Here is a 17948-nt window from a genome sequence, read left to right on the forward strand (position 1 = left end):
GGATATAATTTTAGATATATATATAGTACGGGCATGCCCTAGTTTATTTCAATTCCAAAAACACAATTTAAATTTGACGAAGACGCGATATCGCGCTCCGTATGCCCAATTGATTACTAAATTTATCCGCCTCGACTATAAAAATTTTGCGTTCGAACGTCGGGCGCAATGCACGCCCGACCGTGTCGATGTCTCGCCGCGGACAAAAAAAAATTTGTCCGACGGATTCGAATCCTACACTCCTGACACCACTTGTCACGTAACCGTGATTAACACCACAGTTACGGATGGCCGATTGCGAGACTTACACTCCCGAGGCGAAAACTCAATAGCGGATTCAAGCTCAACACAAAGTTAAACGCGCGGAATGGCGGACACGGCGAAGCTCCCCCCCCCCCCCCCCCCCGCCGCCTTATCTATTAAAATCAAACACCCAGGAAACTGCGTTCAGATATATACAGAAAATAATACAAGGATTTATTATGGAAAAGTAAAGCCAGTGAAAAAGCCCGCCGGTAAATCTAATATCCTAGATCGGGACGTCCCCACACGACTGACAGCAAACACGATACGAGGGAGGTGAATACGAAAATAACACGTCTTTTTGGTTTATGCACAGTGTATTCGCGGGTACGGCCTTATCTCGTCTGTCTTTCGTCGTCTTTGTGGCGGCCGTCCAACACCGCTCCTTTCGGCCCGATCGCACACCACGAGGTCCCTCGCTCCAAGTTCCACAAGGCCTCGCTCCAAGCACCACGCGTCCGACGCAGGCCAGCGGCTCCACACGAGGTCGATCTCCACAAGGTCCGTGCACCAAAGGTTCAACGTAAGCTGCACAAAGCAAGCGAACTCCACTTGACTCGACTCTCTTTTGGGAGTGCTGGCAGCCAAGTGCCAACTGTTCGCTGCCAACTGCCAACTCCGACGAACTGCTCCGAACTGCTCACGAACTGTTGCGAACTGCTGTGTGCTCTGTGTTGTGCTCTGTGTGCTCTGTGTGCCCCGAAATGGCGTCCGACCGTCGCTAATATTGGTGGCCGATGACGTCACATTGGCGCACTCCTCAGCCAATCAAAAGCCTCCCAACTCGCCGGCTTGCCCAGGTCACGCCCTCTGCGGCATCCCACTCCTGACATCTCCCGTCCCCGACCCCGCGGTCCTTGTGTAACACGTGCCAGGCGAGGTTTGTAGGCCTTGGAGGTGTAAACGGTGGCGGCCAATTGTGGCGGTGTTTTTGGCCTGGTTTCCTGTCCATTTATTACGAAGTCATTGTCAGGGAAAGGAATTATTTAATGTTGCGCTAAGGACCTAACTAATGTTTATGTGGTTTGCAGTGCCATAATGGACAAAGGTTTGACTACTAGGTGAGACTCACAGGGGCGTTACCTTTAATCCCTCACTATTTAACACTCGAACCTCCAGGTAGGTCCACAATCATACATCTTCCCCCGACAAACGCCTAAACATCAAGAACTTATTACATGTAGAGTCCCTGTCACGACAGCCGAATACCTACCTATTCAGATCTACCTAGCTCTAGATGTTGCTCTACCAAATTCATAACAATATATTACTTACTTACTTGTCTTCTTTGTCCCAATGGGATTTAAAGCTGCAAAAAAGTTGATATCTAGCAGTCCCTATTGCAAAAACTTCTGAAGATATGGGCTCACAAAGCGCTGAAGGTTCATAGACGGGCGCTTTCTACCGAGACCCTCATGATTCTAACACCGCTGTGTTTACACCTTGTCGATGCACATGGTAAGTTTTAAATGACAATAAATTTGAATCACAGATTTTGCGCCAGCAACGGCAGGCTAAAAGTGCCCGGCGAGCAGAACCGAATCGGTGTAAACACAGCGCATGCGCAAAAGGCCTCATTTACCATTGTGACGTCATTTCGAAAGTCCCGCGCTGATTCGATCCTGATGGTGTGATGAATGGACCAGGACTTTCAAAGGAAATGTTGCAGGATAACTCTAAGGTATCTCGACAGACAACGATCGATTGTAGCACACGTTTATTGACTCTCCTGATACAGGCCCGATTCACCGCAGCGCCATCCGAGCTGGGCCGTAACTTCCGGAAAAACGGAAATAAACCCGCGGTCATGGTGTAGGGATACAACGGTGAATATTTGCTGCTTCATAAATGACATCCTCCCCTTTAAGTCCAAAATTACCAAGAGCAATACGTGCTGGACTTCCAAAATTGACATTTCAAAAGCAACATTTCCAAAACATGTGAAAATATGTGTGCAAACGATTATGAGAATAATGAAAATACGTGAAAATAGAACATGTGTCAACATGAAAATAGAACATATGTCAACGTGAAAATAGAACATATGTCAACGTGAAAATAGAACATGTGTCAACGTGAAAATAGAACACATGTCAACGTGAAAATAGAACATGTTCAAAGATTCAACCGGTCGGGTGCTTTTCTCTCACACATTGAGCGTCGCGGTGTACCAGTGGATACAGAGTCCGAGGTGATTCCTTTGGTCTCCATGACGGGTGTAGCATTCGCAGAGGTTTTCGGGGCATCCGGGCCGGCTGGAGCGGCCACGACGATCTCCGGCAGTGGCGGGTCGAACTGTTGTTCTGACTGTGACGATGCTGCAGGCTCTATCGACTGACAGTGACGGTAGGTTATGTGGTCCTGATGTCGACGAATTTCACGGCCGTCCTGCAGGTGAATCACGCAGGACAGTGGACCTGGCTTCTCGATGATATCCCCCAGTAGCCACGTCGCACCTGCACCAAAATTTCAGGCAAACACTGGATCTCCGATGTTGATACAGCGACTGTTGGACGACTTATCGTGCACCACCTTTTGATTAAGCTGGCTCTGATAAACATTTGATGATATGTCTGGTTTGAGATTGTCAAGTGTCGATCTCAAGTGTCGTTTCATCAATAACTCAGACGGAGCTGCACCGGTTGTTGATTGTGGCGTGATGTGGTATTTGAACAGGAGACGAGAAAGCTTTGTTTCCAGGGTTCCCTCCTGAACTTTCTGCAATCCGGATTTGATGATTCCCACGGATCGTTCGGCCAAGCCATTTGAAGCCTGGTGATGTGGGCTGACAAACTTATGTTTGATGCCGTTCCGACGTGTGAACTCAGCAAACTCGGACCTGGAAAAACACGAACCGTTATCACTCACGATCATCCTGGGCAGACCATGAGTGGCGACACAGCGTCTGAGTCTTTCGATGACAATGGCTGACGTAGTACCACGCGTCACATAGGCATCGCTCCATTTTGTGAGCGTGTCTGTAATTATTAGAATCATGCTGCTGTTAATAGGCCTGATCTGGCCGGAATCGACAGAACAATTGTCCAGATGATCCATCAGTGCGATAATGGATCCTGGTGTGGGCGAATCATCAACGGATTCTGGAAGGGGTAACCGACTCATGGCATCTGCATTTGTGATAGACGAACCGGGCTTATAACATATGGTGTAGTCATAAGCAGCGAGAAACAGGGACCAGCGGATGATCCTGGGCGGTAGTGTGTCAGATTTTTTTTTTTTTTTTTTGTATACAAGATCGAGGCTCGTGAAAGAGCGAACATTAATCACACAGAAAGACAAACACACACACAAAACAAATAACATCGGGAGCGGTAGACAAGATGGGGAGAGAGGGGGAAGGACACAAACACAACATTTGAGAGCAGGGACCGAGAGACATGGAGACATCGAGAGAACTGTGGGAGGGAGAGGGCTTTGGGGGGGAGGCATGAGAAGGGGGGGGAGGGATGGAAGAGGTATAAAACATATGGGCACTGCCAAGACTTCCAGGAAAGAAGTTGGAATTTCAATGTCGCCTTAGTTGGACCAAACAGACTGATCAGCGGCTTGTGATCAGTGCAAATCGTGAAATGATGTCCAAGAAGGTACTGGCGAAATTTGCTGATGCCGAAAACGATTCCCAATCCTTCCTTGTCAAGTTGGGAATAGTTCTTCTCTGCCAGGGACAACGTTCTGGATGCAAATGCAACAGGTCTTTCCGTACCATCAGGCATCACGTGATAATACACTCCCCACTCCATACCGACAGGCATCGCATGTCAGCACAAGATCCTTCTCTGGATCAAAATGAATGAGAACATTGGACGATTTGAGCAGATCCTTCGAGGTCTGGAATGCTGATTGTTCAGTGGACCCCCAGCTCCAGGAGACTCCTTTCCTCAAAAGCCGATAAAGGGGGTCCAAAATGTCGGTCACATTCGGGATGTAACGACCAAAGAACTGAAGCAAACCGAGGTATGACTTCAATTCGGTTACGTCTCGTGGAGCCGGAGCATCCTTGATAGCTCGGACTTTCTCATCTGTCGGGTGTAGACCCTCGGCATCAATCGTATGACCCAGGTACGTGACTGATGGCACCATAAACTTGCACTTGTCTCGACGCAAACATAGGTCGGAGTCCGAAATCTTCTTCAGAACTCTATCCAGGTTTTGTAGATGTTCCGCGTCCGTACGACCAGTAACCAGAATATCATCCTGGTAACAAACGACGTTGCGTTCGGCGGCAAACAAACTGTCCATGACACGTTGATAAATTCCAGGTGCAGATTTCACTCCAAAACTGAGTCGGTGGTACCTGTACAACCCACGATGTGTGTTGATGGTAAGATACTGTTTCGAATTCTCGTCCAAGCGGAGCTGTAGATATGCGGATTTGAGATCGAGTTTCGTAAAAGTCTTGCCTCCCGTGAGACAAGCATAGAGGTCTTCGATCCTCGGGATTGGATATTTATCCAATGAAGAACACTTGTCCACGGTCATTTTATAATCTCCACATATGCGGATGGACTGGTCCGATTTTATGACCAGAACGATGGGCGCCACCCATTTGGCATAATGGATTTGCTCGATTATGCCCAGATTTTCAAGATGATCCAGTTCCTTGTCAATCCGCTCCCGCAGGGTGAAAGGGACTGGGTGAGCTCTGCAAAATATAAGATTGGCATCCGGGTCAACACTGAGTTTAGCCGTATGTCCTTTCAAGGTTCCAAGCCCATTCTTGAAGACATCCGGGTATGTATCCAGCACATTTTTGAGTGTGTACGCTGTGGTAGCAGAAACGTTGGCTGCCTGGAGTTGATGAATGCTTTTCCACTTCAGTTGAATTATGCTCAACCAGTCCCTGCCGAGTAAGGAAGGGCCCTTTCCAGGAATGACGATCAGGGGTAGGTGAAACTCACGGTTATCGTAGCCCACTGTGACGTCACATGTACCGCAGGGAACAATCTTCTCACCTGTATAGGTGGAGAGTCCATAGGTAGTAGGTTTCAGATGGGGTCGGTCAGCATCACTCCACAGGTTTGTGAAAACAGCATGGCTGATGAGCGAGACGGCCACACCAGTGTCGACCTCCATTTGCAATGGTCGATTGTTGACGACAACAGTGGCAAGAAGAGGGTCCCGCTTATGGTGAGAATCAATATGAAACAGGTTACACGATGCTGAGTTGTCGGAAACAGAGCTCACCTGGTCAAGCTCGGGTTCCTCCGAACCGATAAACTGATGAATCCTCTTGTCAGCAGCTTTCTCTTTTCCCGATTTGTGAGAGATGCAAGCTGGAGCAATATGGCCAGTTTTCGAACAGAAATGGCAGGTTGCATCTTTGAACAGACACGTCTCCGGATGGTGCTTTCCGTTGCACCGAAAACATTTGTTGTGTGTTTGAGACTGCACTGGCTTCTGATGAGGAGCCTTGTTCCAACGTTTTGGCTGATCATGATCTAACCGATTCACATCAGGGCTGGTACCAGTCAAGCGAGTGGCACCGATTCTTGTAGCGTTGTGCTCAGCTCGGATGGTGCTGCATTCAGCACTTTCCATGGAAATGGCGGTGTCTCTGGCATTTTGGAACGTCAGTCTTCTCTCAGCAAGCAGGCGTCTACGAGTGCCGTCATCGGACATACCAACCACCAGCAAATCACAGAGCATGTCGTCAATCGTATCCCCAAACTCACACAGATGTGACAGTTTTTTGAGGTGTGCAATGAAGTCTGCGATCGACTGACCTTGATGCTGTCTGCACATGTAAAAATTAAACCGACACAGGATGACTGAAGGAGATGGATTATAATGTTCCTTCAAAGCGGCCTTGAGCTCTGCATACGTGAGCTCTGGATTGTCCGAGGCCGAATCAGGTTTTTAACGATTGTGAAGGTCTCACCCCCGCAAACGGACAGGAAGACGGCCTTCATCCGGGCTTCGGTCACGATGCCATTCGCCTTGAAGTAGAAAGACAACCGCTCAGAATACGTGTCAAAATCTCCCTCATGAGGGTCGAATTCATCGATATGGCCGAAAGGAGTCATGGTCTCGATGTTTATCCTCATCACCATGTGAGGTATCTCGACATACTACGATCGATTGTCGCACACGTTTATGGACTCTCCCGATACAGGCCCGATTCACCGCAGCGCCATCCGAGCTGGGCCGTAACTTCCGGAAAACGGAAATAAACCCGCGGTCACGGTGTAGGGTCACGGTGAATATTTGCAGCTTCATACATGACAATAACCCGAAGGATTCTGAAGTCTCCAAGATTATCCCTCACTCGTACATAATTGTAGGTTTCAATCCTTGTGCAGCGTTAGTCACACTTTGGGCTATTGTGGCGGGCACAATGGACAATAATTCCGCGCACCAGTGGGTGGCGCGAGCGTCTAGGTGGGGAACGAAAGCGCATGCCCCGCCTTTCGACCGATCGGCCACGCCTGGGGACAAGGCGTGGCCTCAGGACATATATGCGGGCTCTAAGCTCGAGCCCGCCCAGTGCTGAAGTGCGAGCTCTTAATAAAGACTCTTTGTTTGTACCAACGCGTTGTGGCCTACCTCTCTGGCAATCGAGTCGTGTGTGCACAGCACCACACTGGTGACCCCGATTGGTTCAGCCGTTGCTGACCCCCGAACGCGCCATGGCTACCAACGCCGTCGCCGTCCAACTCCCCGAGTTTTGGGAAGCGCAAGCCGACGTGTGGTTTGTGCAGGCCGAAGCTCAATTTCAGCTCCGAGGCATCACGGCGGACGAGACCCGGTACTACCACGTGGTCGCCGCCGTCGGGCCCGGCACTGCCGCCCGAGTCGTGTCCATCCTTCGGCACCCGCCGGGTGACCACAAGTACGAGGCGCTCAAACGTCTCCTCCTCGCCACGTTCGGGCTCACGGAGATCGAACGGGCCGACCGCCTCCTGGACCTTCCCGCCCTCGGCGACACACGATCATCCATCCGGATGGATTTCATGCTGTCGCTGCTTGGAGACCAGCGCCCAGATTTCTTGTTCCGCGCACTTTTCCTACGCCAGCTACCTGCACAGGTGCGCCTCACGCTGGCCGGTTCCAAACTAACAAAACCCCGCACCCTGGCTGGAGAGGCCGACAAGTATTTCGCGGCCTGTGACACGCGGTCAGTGTACGGTGCTGCCGTAGTGGCTCCCGGTGCGGAGGCTCCAGCGCCCCCTGCTTCCCTCATGGCCGCTGCTATGCCCCGCCCACTACCGTCGCCGCCACCACCACTGCCGCCGACACGGCCGCCGCGGGGGCCACCGCCGCAAACCTGGTGCTACTACCATGCCAGGTTCGGCCGCAAGGCTAAAACGTGCCGCCCACCGTGTTCTTTTGACAGGTCGGGAAACGACCGGCGCTCACTTGCGGCCATGAGCGTCGGCCATTCCGGCAGCCTCCTGTTCATCACGGACATCTTGTCCGGGCGCCGTTTCCTTTGCGACACAGGAGCGCAGGTAAGCGTCCTCCCCGCCTCCACGTCCGACAAGCAAGCCGCGGGCCGGGGCCCCGCTTTGCTTGCCGCCAACGGTACACCAATCCGCACATTCGGGAAGCGTTGCCTCTCACTGCGGTTCGGAGGGCAGCACTTTCAATGGTCGTTCGTGACCGCCAGCGTGCCAATGGCCCTGCTGGGCGCGGACTTCCTATGTGCGCATGGGCTGTTGGTCGACATGAAGCGCAGACGTCTCGTCCAGGCCGAAACCTTCAGCTCGCTCGCTTGTTCACTGAGCGGCTCGTTGAGCGGCTTGCCAAGCGACTTGCTGGAAGGTTCCGTCCTGGCGAGTTTAGTTTGCACGCTTCCGGCAGCGGACGACTTTACCCGCCTCCTAGCCAGTTTCCCGGCCCTCACGCGGCTCACCTTCTCAGCGGTGGCCGTTAAACACGGGGTGGAGCACCATATACCCACGGTCGGGCCGCCGGTCTACGCCCGGGCACGCCGACTCAAACTCACGAAGCTCGCCGTGGCGAAAGCTGAGTTCGCCACGCTGGAGCGGCTGGGGATCGTACGGCGCTCCAACAGCGCTTGGGCTTCTCCTCTGCACATTGTGCCGAAGCCCGGTGGGGGATGGCGGCCGTGCGGGGACTACCGCCGGCTCAATGATGCCACCACCCCCGACCGCTACCCGGTCCCACATATCCAGGACTTTTCCGCCCGGTTGGCAAACACGACCGTGTTTTCCAAGGTGGACCTCATCCGGGGCTACCATCAGGTCCCCGTACAACCAGGTGATGTCCCGAAGACGGCCGTCATCACCCCTTTCGGCCTATTCGAGATCCTGCGAATGCCTTTCGGGTTGAAGAATGCGGCCCAGGCGTTCCAACGGCTTATGGACAGCGTCTTGCGCGACTTACCTTTCCTCTTTGTCTACCTGGATGACATCCTAGTCGCGAGCGCGTCCCGGGAGGAGCACCTGCTCCACCTCCGCACACTTTTCGAACGCCTGGGCCAGCATAGCCTAATCATCAACCCCGCAAAGTGCCGTTTCGGCGTCGCCACCATCGACTTCTTGGGGCACCGCATCACAAGGCACGGGGCCGTCCCTTTACCGGCCAAGGTGGAGGCGGTCAGGGATTTCCCGCGATCCCGCACGATCAAGGGGCTCCATGAGTTACTGGGCATGGTAAATTTTTACCACCACTTTGTGCCCCACGTCGCCCAGCTCCGCTCCCCCCTGCACGAGGCCCTCCATGGCAAGCCGGACAACGGTGACATCACCTGGTCGGAGCCGATGGCCGCGGCGTTTGCGGGCGCAAAGCTGGCCCTGGCCAACACCACCATGCTGGCGCACCCGGCACCCGATGCGCCGATCGCCCTCACTACCGACGCGTCGGACTACACGGTGGGCGCGGTGCACGAGCAGTGGGTGCGTGGTGCTTGGCAACCGCTGGCGTTTTTTAGCCAGCAGCTTTGCCCGCACGAACGCCGCTACTGCACCTTCGACCGTGAGCTGCTCGGGCTCCACCTGGCGGTCCGACACTTCCGCCATCTGCTGGAGGGCCGCCCGTTCACGGCTTTCGTCGACCACAAGCCCCTTGTGTTTGTGATGGCCAAGGTCGCCGAGCCATGGTCGGCATGGCAGCAGCGTCACCTCTCTGCCGTGTCCGAGTATACGACGGACATCCGTCACGTGGCGGGTAAAGACAACCCGGTGGCGGATTGCCTTTCCCGGTCCGTCGCGCACGCGGTCCACCTCGGGATCGACTATGCCCGGATGGCGGAGGACCAGACCGCCGACCCGGGCGTCCAGGCCTTGCAGACCGCCGTCACGGGCCTCAGCGTCACCGAGGTGCCATTCGACGCCGCGGACGCGGCCCTCCTGTGCGACGTCTCCCTCGGCCGGCCTCGCCTCATCGTGCCCGCTGGCTGGCAGCGCCCAGTGTTCGACGCCATCCACGGCCTGTCCCACCTGGGCATGAAGGCCTCCCAGAAGCTCGTCGCGGCAAAGTTCGTCTGGCATGGCCTCAGGAAGGACGTCCGCGACAGGGCCAGGACGTGCCTCGCATGCCAGTGCGCAAAGGTCCACCGCCACACCCAGGCCCCGTTGGCCCCGTTTGCGGTGCCTTAGCGTCGGTTCGACCACGTGCACGTCGACCTGGTGGGACCTCTGGCCCCCCTCGCGGGGGTTCACCCACCTCCTCACCATGGTGAGTGGTGAGGTGGCCGGAGGCCGTCCCATTAGCGGCGACGTCTGCGGCTGATGTGGCGCAAGCCTTCATCGCCACTTGGGTTGCCCGGTTCGGTGCCCCCTCGGACATCTCGTCCGACCGCGGCCCCCAGTTCACCTCGGAGCTCTGGGCCGCGGTGGCGCAAGGGCTCGGCGTGAAACTACACTGCACCACGGCCTACCACCCCCAGGCCAATGGCCTGTGCGAGCGCTTTCATCGCTCGATGAAGGCCGCGCTCCGGGCCAGCCTCCGTGACGGCAGCTGGGCCTACAGGCTCCCCTGGGTCCTGCTGGGCCTCAGGACGGTGCCCAAGGACGACCTGCGCGCGTCCTCGGCGGAGCTGGTCTTCGGACAACCACTGTGGGTACCGGGCGAATTTATCCCCGACTCCACGGCTCCTTGGTCCGCGGTGCAACAGCGCTCCGCCCTTCAGGAGACTGCCCGGAGGTTCGTCCTGGTGCCGACGGCACACCACGGTTGCCCGTCTTCCCACGTCGCCCTGGAGCTTCGCATGGCGGAGTACGTCTTCGTCGGGCATGACGCCCACCGGGCACCGCTACGGCCCCCGTACGACGGGCCCTTCCGCATGCTGGAGACCGGGGACAAATATTTCACCATCGACATCGGCGGTGCCCCGGATCGCATCTCCGTGGACCGCCTCAAGCCGGCCAACCTCGATCTGGACCACCCCCCGCAAGCAGCTCTGCCTCCGCGTCGAGGCCGCCCCCCGGCGGTCGGACCCCCGGCACCCCCCCAGCCCTGCTACCCCCCAGACCTGTACCCATCGCCAGGGGGCGTTCCGGCCGGGTCATCCGGCTTCCCCGCAAACTCACCCTTCAGGTGCGCGGGAATTCTGGGGGGGCGCGTGTGGCGGGCACAAGGGGCAATAATTCCGTGCACCAGTGGGTGGCGTGAGCGTCCAGGCGGGGAACGAAAGCGCATGCCCCGCCTTTCGACCGATCGGCCACGCCCGGGGACAAGGCGTGGCCTCGGGACATATATGCGGGCTCTCAGCTCGAGAGTCGAGCCCGCCCAGTGCTGAAGTGCGAGCTCTTAATAAAGACTCTTCGTTTGTACCAACGCGTTGTGGCCTACCTCTCTGGCAATCGAGTCGTGTGTGCACTATATTAATTATTACATCCATCGGCTCTCATTGCTGTTTCTCATCTTAAAGTTAATGGCTCGGCAATTTAACTTACCAATTATTTTTTGTCAACCGAGAGTGCTTGGGTTTGGGTAGTCAACGTGAGTCTCTCGAACGGAAAAGTAAAGAAAAAATATTAATAATAAAACAACAACAAGCATTACAAAACGCGCGGGAAGGCGTGGCCCAAATTCTGAAATACGACCTGGCTGCCGTCGCTCAGTCGGTGCGGTCATTCGGCGAAGTTTGGTTTCAGATTTAGGAGCTGGTGCTGGTTTCGAGAACGTGTACGATGGAGTCTGGTAAGCTTTATTTTGTAACTTAGTGATTCCCATGAAATCCAAATTCGAATTTTACTGCCACGTGCTCCGAACGGAGCGTGTTCATGTGTTTCTAAAACAAACAAATGCTGCAACGTTATTACGTGAGGCACGAAAGTCCACCAAGGTGAAGTTGGGAGTGCTCTAGATACTTTAGAAGTGGTACTAATAGTAATAGGGACGACGGATGCAAGACTTTTCTTGGTCATTCGTGTACGGTAGTTTGTAGACCAACCAAATTGACCTTTGAACTTTGTGTGTGTGTATCTGGGACTATCTGCCTGATTGCGATCCGAGTACATTGTGTCAAAAGCAAACGTTTTACAAACACAAAGTCAATATGTATGCAGACGCTGTAAAGATTTCTTGTTCAGTGAATGGAAAACGCAAATAATTTCTATTTTGATGCAAATACAATATTGAACTGCAACACCCGGCGGTCTCTGATCCAGAATATTCTGTCTTCAAACCCGTTGAAGCCAAATGTTTGGGGAGAATTGTCCTCAAAAGCAATACATTAAAAAAAGTTAGTATTTCAAAAACTTTAAAACTTTTTATCAGTTGCTTTCTTAAGATGTATTCCTCTCCCTCGCCCCTTCCTCCCCCCCCGTCCCATCCTTCCTTTCCTTCCCCTTTGCCTCTCTCCCTCTCCTCTGCCCCTCTCCCTGTCCCTCCCCTCTGCCTCTCTCCCTCCCCTGTGCCTCTCTCCCTCCCCTTTGTCTCTCTCCCTCCCCTTTGTCTCTCTCCCTCCCCTTTGTCTCTCTCCCTCCCCTTTGTCTCTCTCCCTCCCCTTTGTCTCTCTCCCTCCCCTTTGTCTCTCTCCCTCCCCTTTGTCTCTCTCCCTCCCCTTTGTCTCTCTCCCTCCCCTCTGCCTCTCTCTCCCCTCTGCCTCTCTTTCCCCTCTGCCTCTCTCCCTCCCCTCTGCCTCTCTCCCTCCCCTCTGCCTCTCTTCCTCCCCTCTGCCTCTCTTCCTCCCCTCTGCCTCTCTCCCTCCCCTCTGCCTCTATCCTCCTCTCCCTCCCCTCTGCCTCTCGCCTCCTCTCCCTCCCCTCTGCCTCTCTCCTCCTCTCCCTCCCCTCCGCCTCTCCCTCCCCTCTGCCTCTCCTCTCCCTCCCTCTGCCTCCCTCCTCCTCTCCCTCCTCTCTGCCTCCCTCCTCCTCTCCCTCCCCTCTTCCTCTCTCCTCCTCTCCCTCCCCTCTGCCTCTCTCCTCCTCTCCCTCCCCTCTGCCTCTCTCCTCCTCTCCCTCCCCTCTGCCTCTCTCCTTCTCCCCCTCCCCTCTGCCTTTCTCCTCATCTCCCTCCCCTCTGCCTCTCGCCTCCTCTCCGTCCCCTGTGCCTCTCGCCTCCTCTCCGTCCCCTGTGCCTCTCGCCTCCTCTCCCTCCCCTCTGCCTCTCTCCTCTCCCTCCCCTCTGCCTCTCTCCTTCTCTCCCTCCCCTCTCCCTCTCTCCTTCTCTCCCTCCCCTTGCCTCTCCCTCCCCTTGCCTCTCCCTCCCCTTGCCTCTCCCTGTCCCCTCTGCTTCTCACCGTCCCCTCTTCCCCTATTCCCCTTCCCCTCTCCCTCCCCTCTGCCTCTCCCTGTCCCCTCTGCCCATCTGCTCCTCTCCATCCCCTCTTCCCCTTCCCCTCTCCCTCCTCTCCCTCCCTCTGCCTCCCTCCTCCTCTCCCTCCTCTCTGCCTCCCTCCTCCTCTCCCTTCGCTCTTCCTCTCTCCTCCTCTCCCTCCCCTCTGCCTCTCTCCTCCTCTCCCTCCCCTCTGCCTCTCTCCTCCTCTCCCTCCCCTCTGCCTCTCTCCTTCTCCCCCTCCCCTCTGCCTTTCTCCTCATCTCCCTCCCCTCTGCCTCTCGCCTCCTCTCCGTCCCCTGTGCCTCTCGCCTCCTCTCCGTCCCCTGTGCCTCTCGCCTCCTCTCCCTCCCCTCTGCCTCTCTCCTCTCCCTCCCCTCTGCCTCTCTCCTTCTCTCCCTCCCCTCTCCCTCTCTCCTTCTCTCCCTCCCCTTGCCTCTCCCTCCCCTTGCCTCTCCCTCCCCTTGCCTCTCCCTGTCCCCTCTGCTTCTCACCGTCCCCTATTCCCCTTCCCCTCTCCCTCCCCTCTGCCTCTCCCTGTCCCCTCTGCCCATCTGCTCCTCTCCATCCCCTCTTCCCCTTCCCCTCTCCCTCTCCTCTGCTCCTTCCCCTCTCCTCTGCTCCTTCCCCTCTCCCTCCCCTCTGCTCCACTCCCTCCCCTCTGGCCCTCTCCCTCTCCTCTTCCCCTCTCCCTCCCCTCCTCCCCTCTCCCTCCCCTCTGCTCCTCTCCCTCCCCTCCTCCCCTCTCCCTCCCCTCTGCTCCTCTCCCTCCCCTCTGGCCCTCTCCCTCCCCTCTGGCCCTCTCCCTCCCCTCTGGCCCTCTCCCTCCCCTCTGGCCCTCTCCCTCCCCTCTGGCCCTCTCCCTCCCCTCTGGCCCTCTCCCTCCCCTCTGGCCCTCTCCCTCCCCTCTGGCTCTCTCCCTCCCCTCTGGCACTCTCCCTCCCCTCTGCCCCTCTCTCTCCCCTCTGCCCCTCTCTCTCCCCTCTGGCCCTCTCCCTCCCCTCTGGTCCTCTCCCTCTCTTCTGGCCCTCTCCCTCCCCTCTGCTCCTCTCCCTCCCCTCTGGCCCTCTCCCTCCCCTCTGGCCCTCTCCCTCCCCTCTGGCCCTCTCCCTCCCCTCTGGCCCTCTCCCTCCCCTCTGGCACTCTCCCTCCCCTCTGCCTCTCTCTCCCCTCTGCCCCTCTCTCTCCCCTCTGCCCCTCTCTCTCCCCTCTGGCCCTCTCCCTCCCCTCTGGTCCTCTCCCTCCCCTCTGCTCCTCTCCCTCCCCTCTGGCCCTCTCCCTCCCCTCTGGCCCTCTCCCTCCCCTCTGGCACTCTCCCTCCCCTCTGCCTCTCTCCTTCCCCTCTGCCCCTCTCTCTCCCCTCTGCCCCTCTCTCTCCCCTCTGGCCCTCTCCCTCCCCTCTGGTCCTCTCCCTCTCTTCTGGCCCTCTCCTTCCCCTCTGGCCCTCTCCATCCCCTCTGCCTCTCTCCCTCCCTTCTGCCTCTCTCCCTCCCCTCTGCCTCTCTCCCTCCCCTCTGCCTCTCTCCCTCCCCTGTGCCTCTCTCCCTCCCCTGTGCCTCGCTCCCTCCCCTGTGCCTCTCTCCCTCCCCTGTGCCTCTCTCCCTCCCCTCTGGCCCTCTCCCTCCCCTGTGCCTCTCTCCCTCCCCTGTGCCTCTCTCCCTCCCCTGTGCCTCTCTCCCTCCCCTCTGCCTCTCTCCCTTCCCTCTGCCTCTTTCCCTTCCCTCTGCCTCTCTCCCTCCCCTCTGCTTCTCTCCCTCCCCTCTGCTTCTCTCCCTCCCCTCTGCTTCTCTCCCTCCCCTCTGCCTCTCTCCCTCCCCTCTGCCTCTCTCCCTCCCCTCTGCCTCTCTCCCTCCCCTCTCCCTCTCCTCCTCTCCTCCTCTCCTCCTCTCCCTCCCCTCTGCCCCTCTGCTCTCTCCCTCCCCTCTGCTCCTCTTCTCCTCTCCCTCCCCTCTGCCCCTCTCCTCCTCTCCCTCCCCTCTGCCCCTCTCCTCCTCTCCCTCCCCTCTGCCCCTCTCCCTCCCCTCTGCCACCCTCCCTGGAAAGGTAGTGCCAGTAGAAAATGGTAGATATGTTTCATTTGGAATTAGACAGGTACCTGGAGGCTAGAAGCATTGAAGATAAAGAGGTACAGAGATATTGCAGGATTTCTAGGTAGCTTGATTTATGGATGGGTGATTGTGTCTATGAGAGGGTCTCTTCATGAGATGTGGTCCAACTGTACCAAGCTTCTGCACTGCCTCAACCACGATACTGCTCCACGAAACCCCGTCCTTAACGAACTCTCTCCTCTCTCCAACCGCCCCCACCTTATTGGTATCCCTCCTCTCACAATCCCCTCATCCCAGCTGTGGTCTTCCTCTTTTCCTTCTATCTTGCACCCTCAACCTATCCGCTCTTTGCCATTCTCTCTTTCTCCATCTGCCTCGTGTCCAGACCATCTCAGCCAGAATTTCACCAATCTCCCCGTCAAGCTCATCTATTTCTACCTATTTCTCTGTCTGATCTACTTCTCCTTTAACCTGTACCTGATATTCATTTATTTTCTCAGCTGCCCAAACCACATCACCTCCATCTTCTCCATGCTCATTTTCAGCCCATGTTTCTCAAATGCCTCTTTCTACTCCCCCCAATACTTCCTGCTTCTCTCACCAATTCTTCGCCACAACAGGCAGATCATCACATACAACATCCTCCCCAGAATATTCCTCATGTTTACCTTCATGCTTACCAGCTCCATCACCATAATATAAACATGAGTGGGCTGAGAGAGCCTCCCTGACTCAAACTGATGTTCACATTGAACTCTTCCACCATCACAGGACCCACCAGAACTCTTCCTTTCATTCTCTTAAACATCCCCTCCACCAACCTATCTTCTGCTTCTGGAACTCCCATCCATCTCAGTGTCACCATCACCATCTATCTTGGGACAGTCTCGTATAGTAGGCCTTCAACATATCCACAAACCCAATGCCATTTCACCATGCACCTCCAACCTCTTCAGCAGGTGTCTCAGCGCAAACATCCCATCTGTCGTTCCTCTACCCCTTCTAAACCCCTGCTGCTCTTTGCTGATCTCCATCTTCACACTCTTCCTAATCCTCCCATCCAAAATCCTCTCCAGCACCTTTATGACATGATGTAGGAGTGTAATGCCTCTTTATTTCCCTGGATCTTGAACATCACCTTCCTCTTCCATAATGGCCCTTTCCTCCAATGCTCCAGAATCAAACCCTCTTATACAGACATTTCAACAGCCTCTTCGCCGAACTGACTCCGACTTCTTCCGCAGGCACTAGCATCTCTGTACACTATTGCCTCGTCCACTATACATGGTTTCTGTTCTCCGACGATGTAACATTTCCTGACGTCCTTCCACACAACACTTCTGCAATTCCCCCTAAATGTCTCTCTGGACTTTTTCCATTCCTCCAAACCTTTGGCTTCTACACCAAGTTCCTCATACCTGGCACTCATCCTCTCCTTGCCCTCTATGACAACGTTGTCCCTGTACTTCTCTCACCTAATTATCTTCCAACCTCTGGTCTTCACTTCTTCTTCTTTTCTTTTTCTTTTTTTCTTGATGTGTATGACAAACACCACTGGCTTGTGCTGGATGGTGACATCTGGTGTCGGTGTGGCGTAGGCATGATGGGCCGAATGGCCTCTTCCTGTATTTAATTTCCTTATTACTCTCGCCAGAGGAGAGGGTATTGCATTTGGGTCCGTTTGTCTGTGTGTTTGTCCGCACAGAATAAATATGCTTTTCTCTGCAATCGTTGGTCCGATTGACAGGAAATTTCCACCATAGGCGCACCTCCTCCTTTAGAATATTTTAATGATAAATATGACGTCATAGGTCGCGTGTCATAGGTCGCGTGTCATATGGGTGCCATCTTGGAAAAACTGAAAAACTGCACCTCTGTCTCTGAAAGCGCTGTGTCGAAAAAATGGAGACATGGCTCATTGTGAGGAACTCTCCATGGGGAATAACCTATGTTAATGATGATGTCATAGGTCCCTCTATTATGATGTCATACTCAATTCAACAAGTACAGAACTTCATCCGATCAGGATGAAATTTCTTGAGTGTCATCTAGGGATAAATTGGTGGAGAAAAAAAATGATGTCATCGGTGACTTGTTTCGGCAGCCATATTGGATTGAACATGAATCTATGTCATGAATAAACCACACAAACACAGCAGCTAATAAACACCACACAAAGTACAAACACGTCATGGCGAGGGTGAGTTTTGTTTAGACATTCATGTTTTGACAAGACATTCATGTTTTGTACATATTCTTCCTTCGTGTTATCTTTTCAGGCTAGCGTTGAATTCTGCCTTCTTGTTGTGTTCTTTCTGAACCTCATCAATGCCTTTACAAAACCCCCGAGACTTCCCATAGATTTGTTGCGTTTTGTGTCTCCCCTCCCTGAGTTATCGGTTAAACGAGTGTGGATTTATTCTGCTGCTTTCTTTGTCGTTTGATTTAAAGAAGCTGTTTTACGAGATAGTAAAACCAGCTGTGTGCCTTGCCGCCATCATGATGTTGTGTAATGTCATGGTGTTCAACGAGCCATTATGATTCTGTTAATCGTGCAAAATTTATTTCTCTTCACACATTCTAGAACCAAAGCTCGGGGTCCAGCTTGCAGAAGGGAAGACAAAGGTAGTGATGGAGATCGCTGATGATCCAACACGGGTCTTGATCCGTTCCAAGGACCAGATTACTGCATTCAACATGGTGCGTTGTGACCAACTGGAAGGCAAAGCATCCTTGTCTACAAAGACTACCAGTTGTGTATTCAAGCTGCTTCAGGAAGCAGGTATGTTAAAGTGGCCTGATAAATGCCTTAATCTAATATTTTATAGATCAAGTACTTTGTCATGTTTTTTTTTTTTAAAGGTGTTTTTATTTGTCCTGTGAAACATGTAC

The 17948-nt window shown here is 54.6% G+C and overlaps 1 protein-coding gene across 1 annotated transcript in view; it reads left to right on the forward strand.

The window, feature by feature from the left end:
- The first annotated feature begins 11299 nt into the window (after positions 1-11299).
- PAICS (phosphoribosylaminoimidazole carboxylase and phosphoribosylaminoimidazolesuccinocarboxamide synthase) overlaps positions 11300-17948 on the forward strand; it is a 35986-nt gene continuing 29337 nt past the window's right edge. The window contains exons 1-2 of the mRNA XM_068133023.2: positions 11300-11430; positions 17641-17838. Coding sequence (XP_067989124.2) covers positions 11421-11430; positions 17641-17838 — 208 coding nt within the window. The 5' untranslated portion in view covers positions 11300-11420. The remainder of the gene's footprint in view (positions 11431-17640; positions 17839-17948) is intronic.

Source organism: Myxine glutinosa, chromosome 4 (genome assembly GCF_964187855.1).
Source record: "Myxine glutinosa chromosome 4, kmMyxGlut1.1, whole genome shotgun sequence".
NCBI classification, from domain to species: Eukaryota; Metazoa; Chordata; class Myxini; order Myxiniformes; family Myxinidae; genus Myxine; species Myxine glutinosa.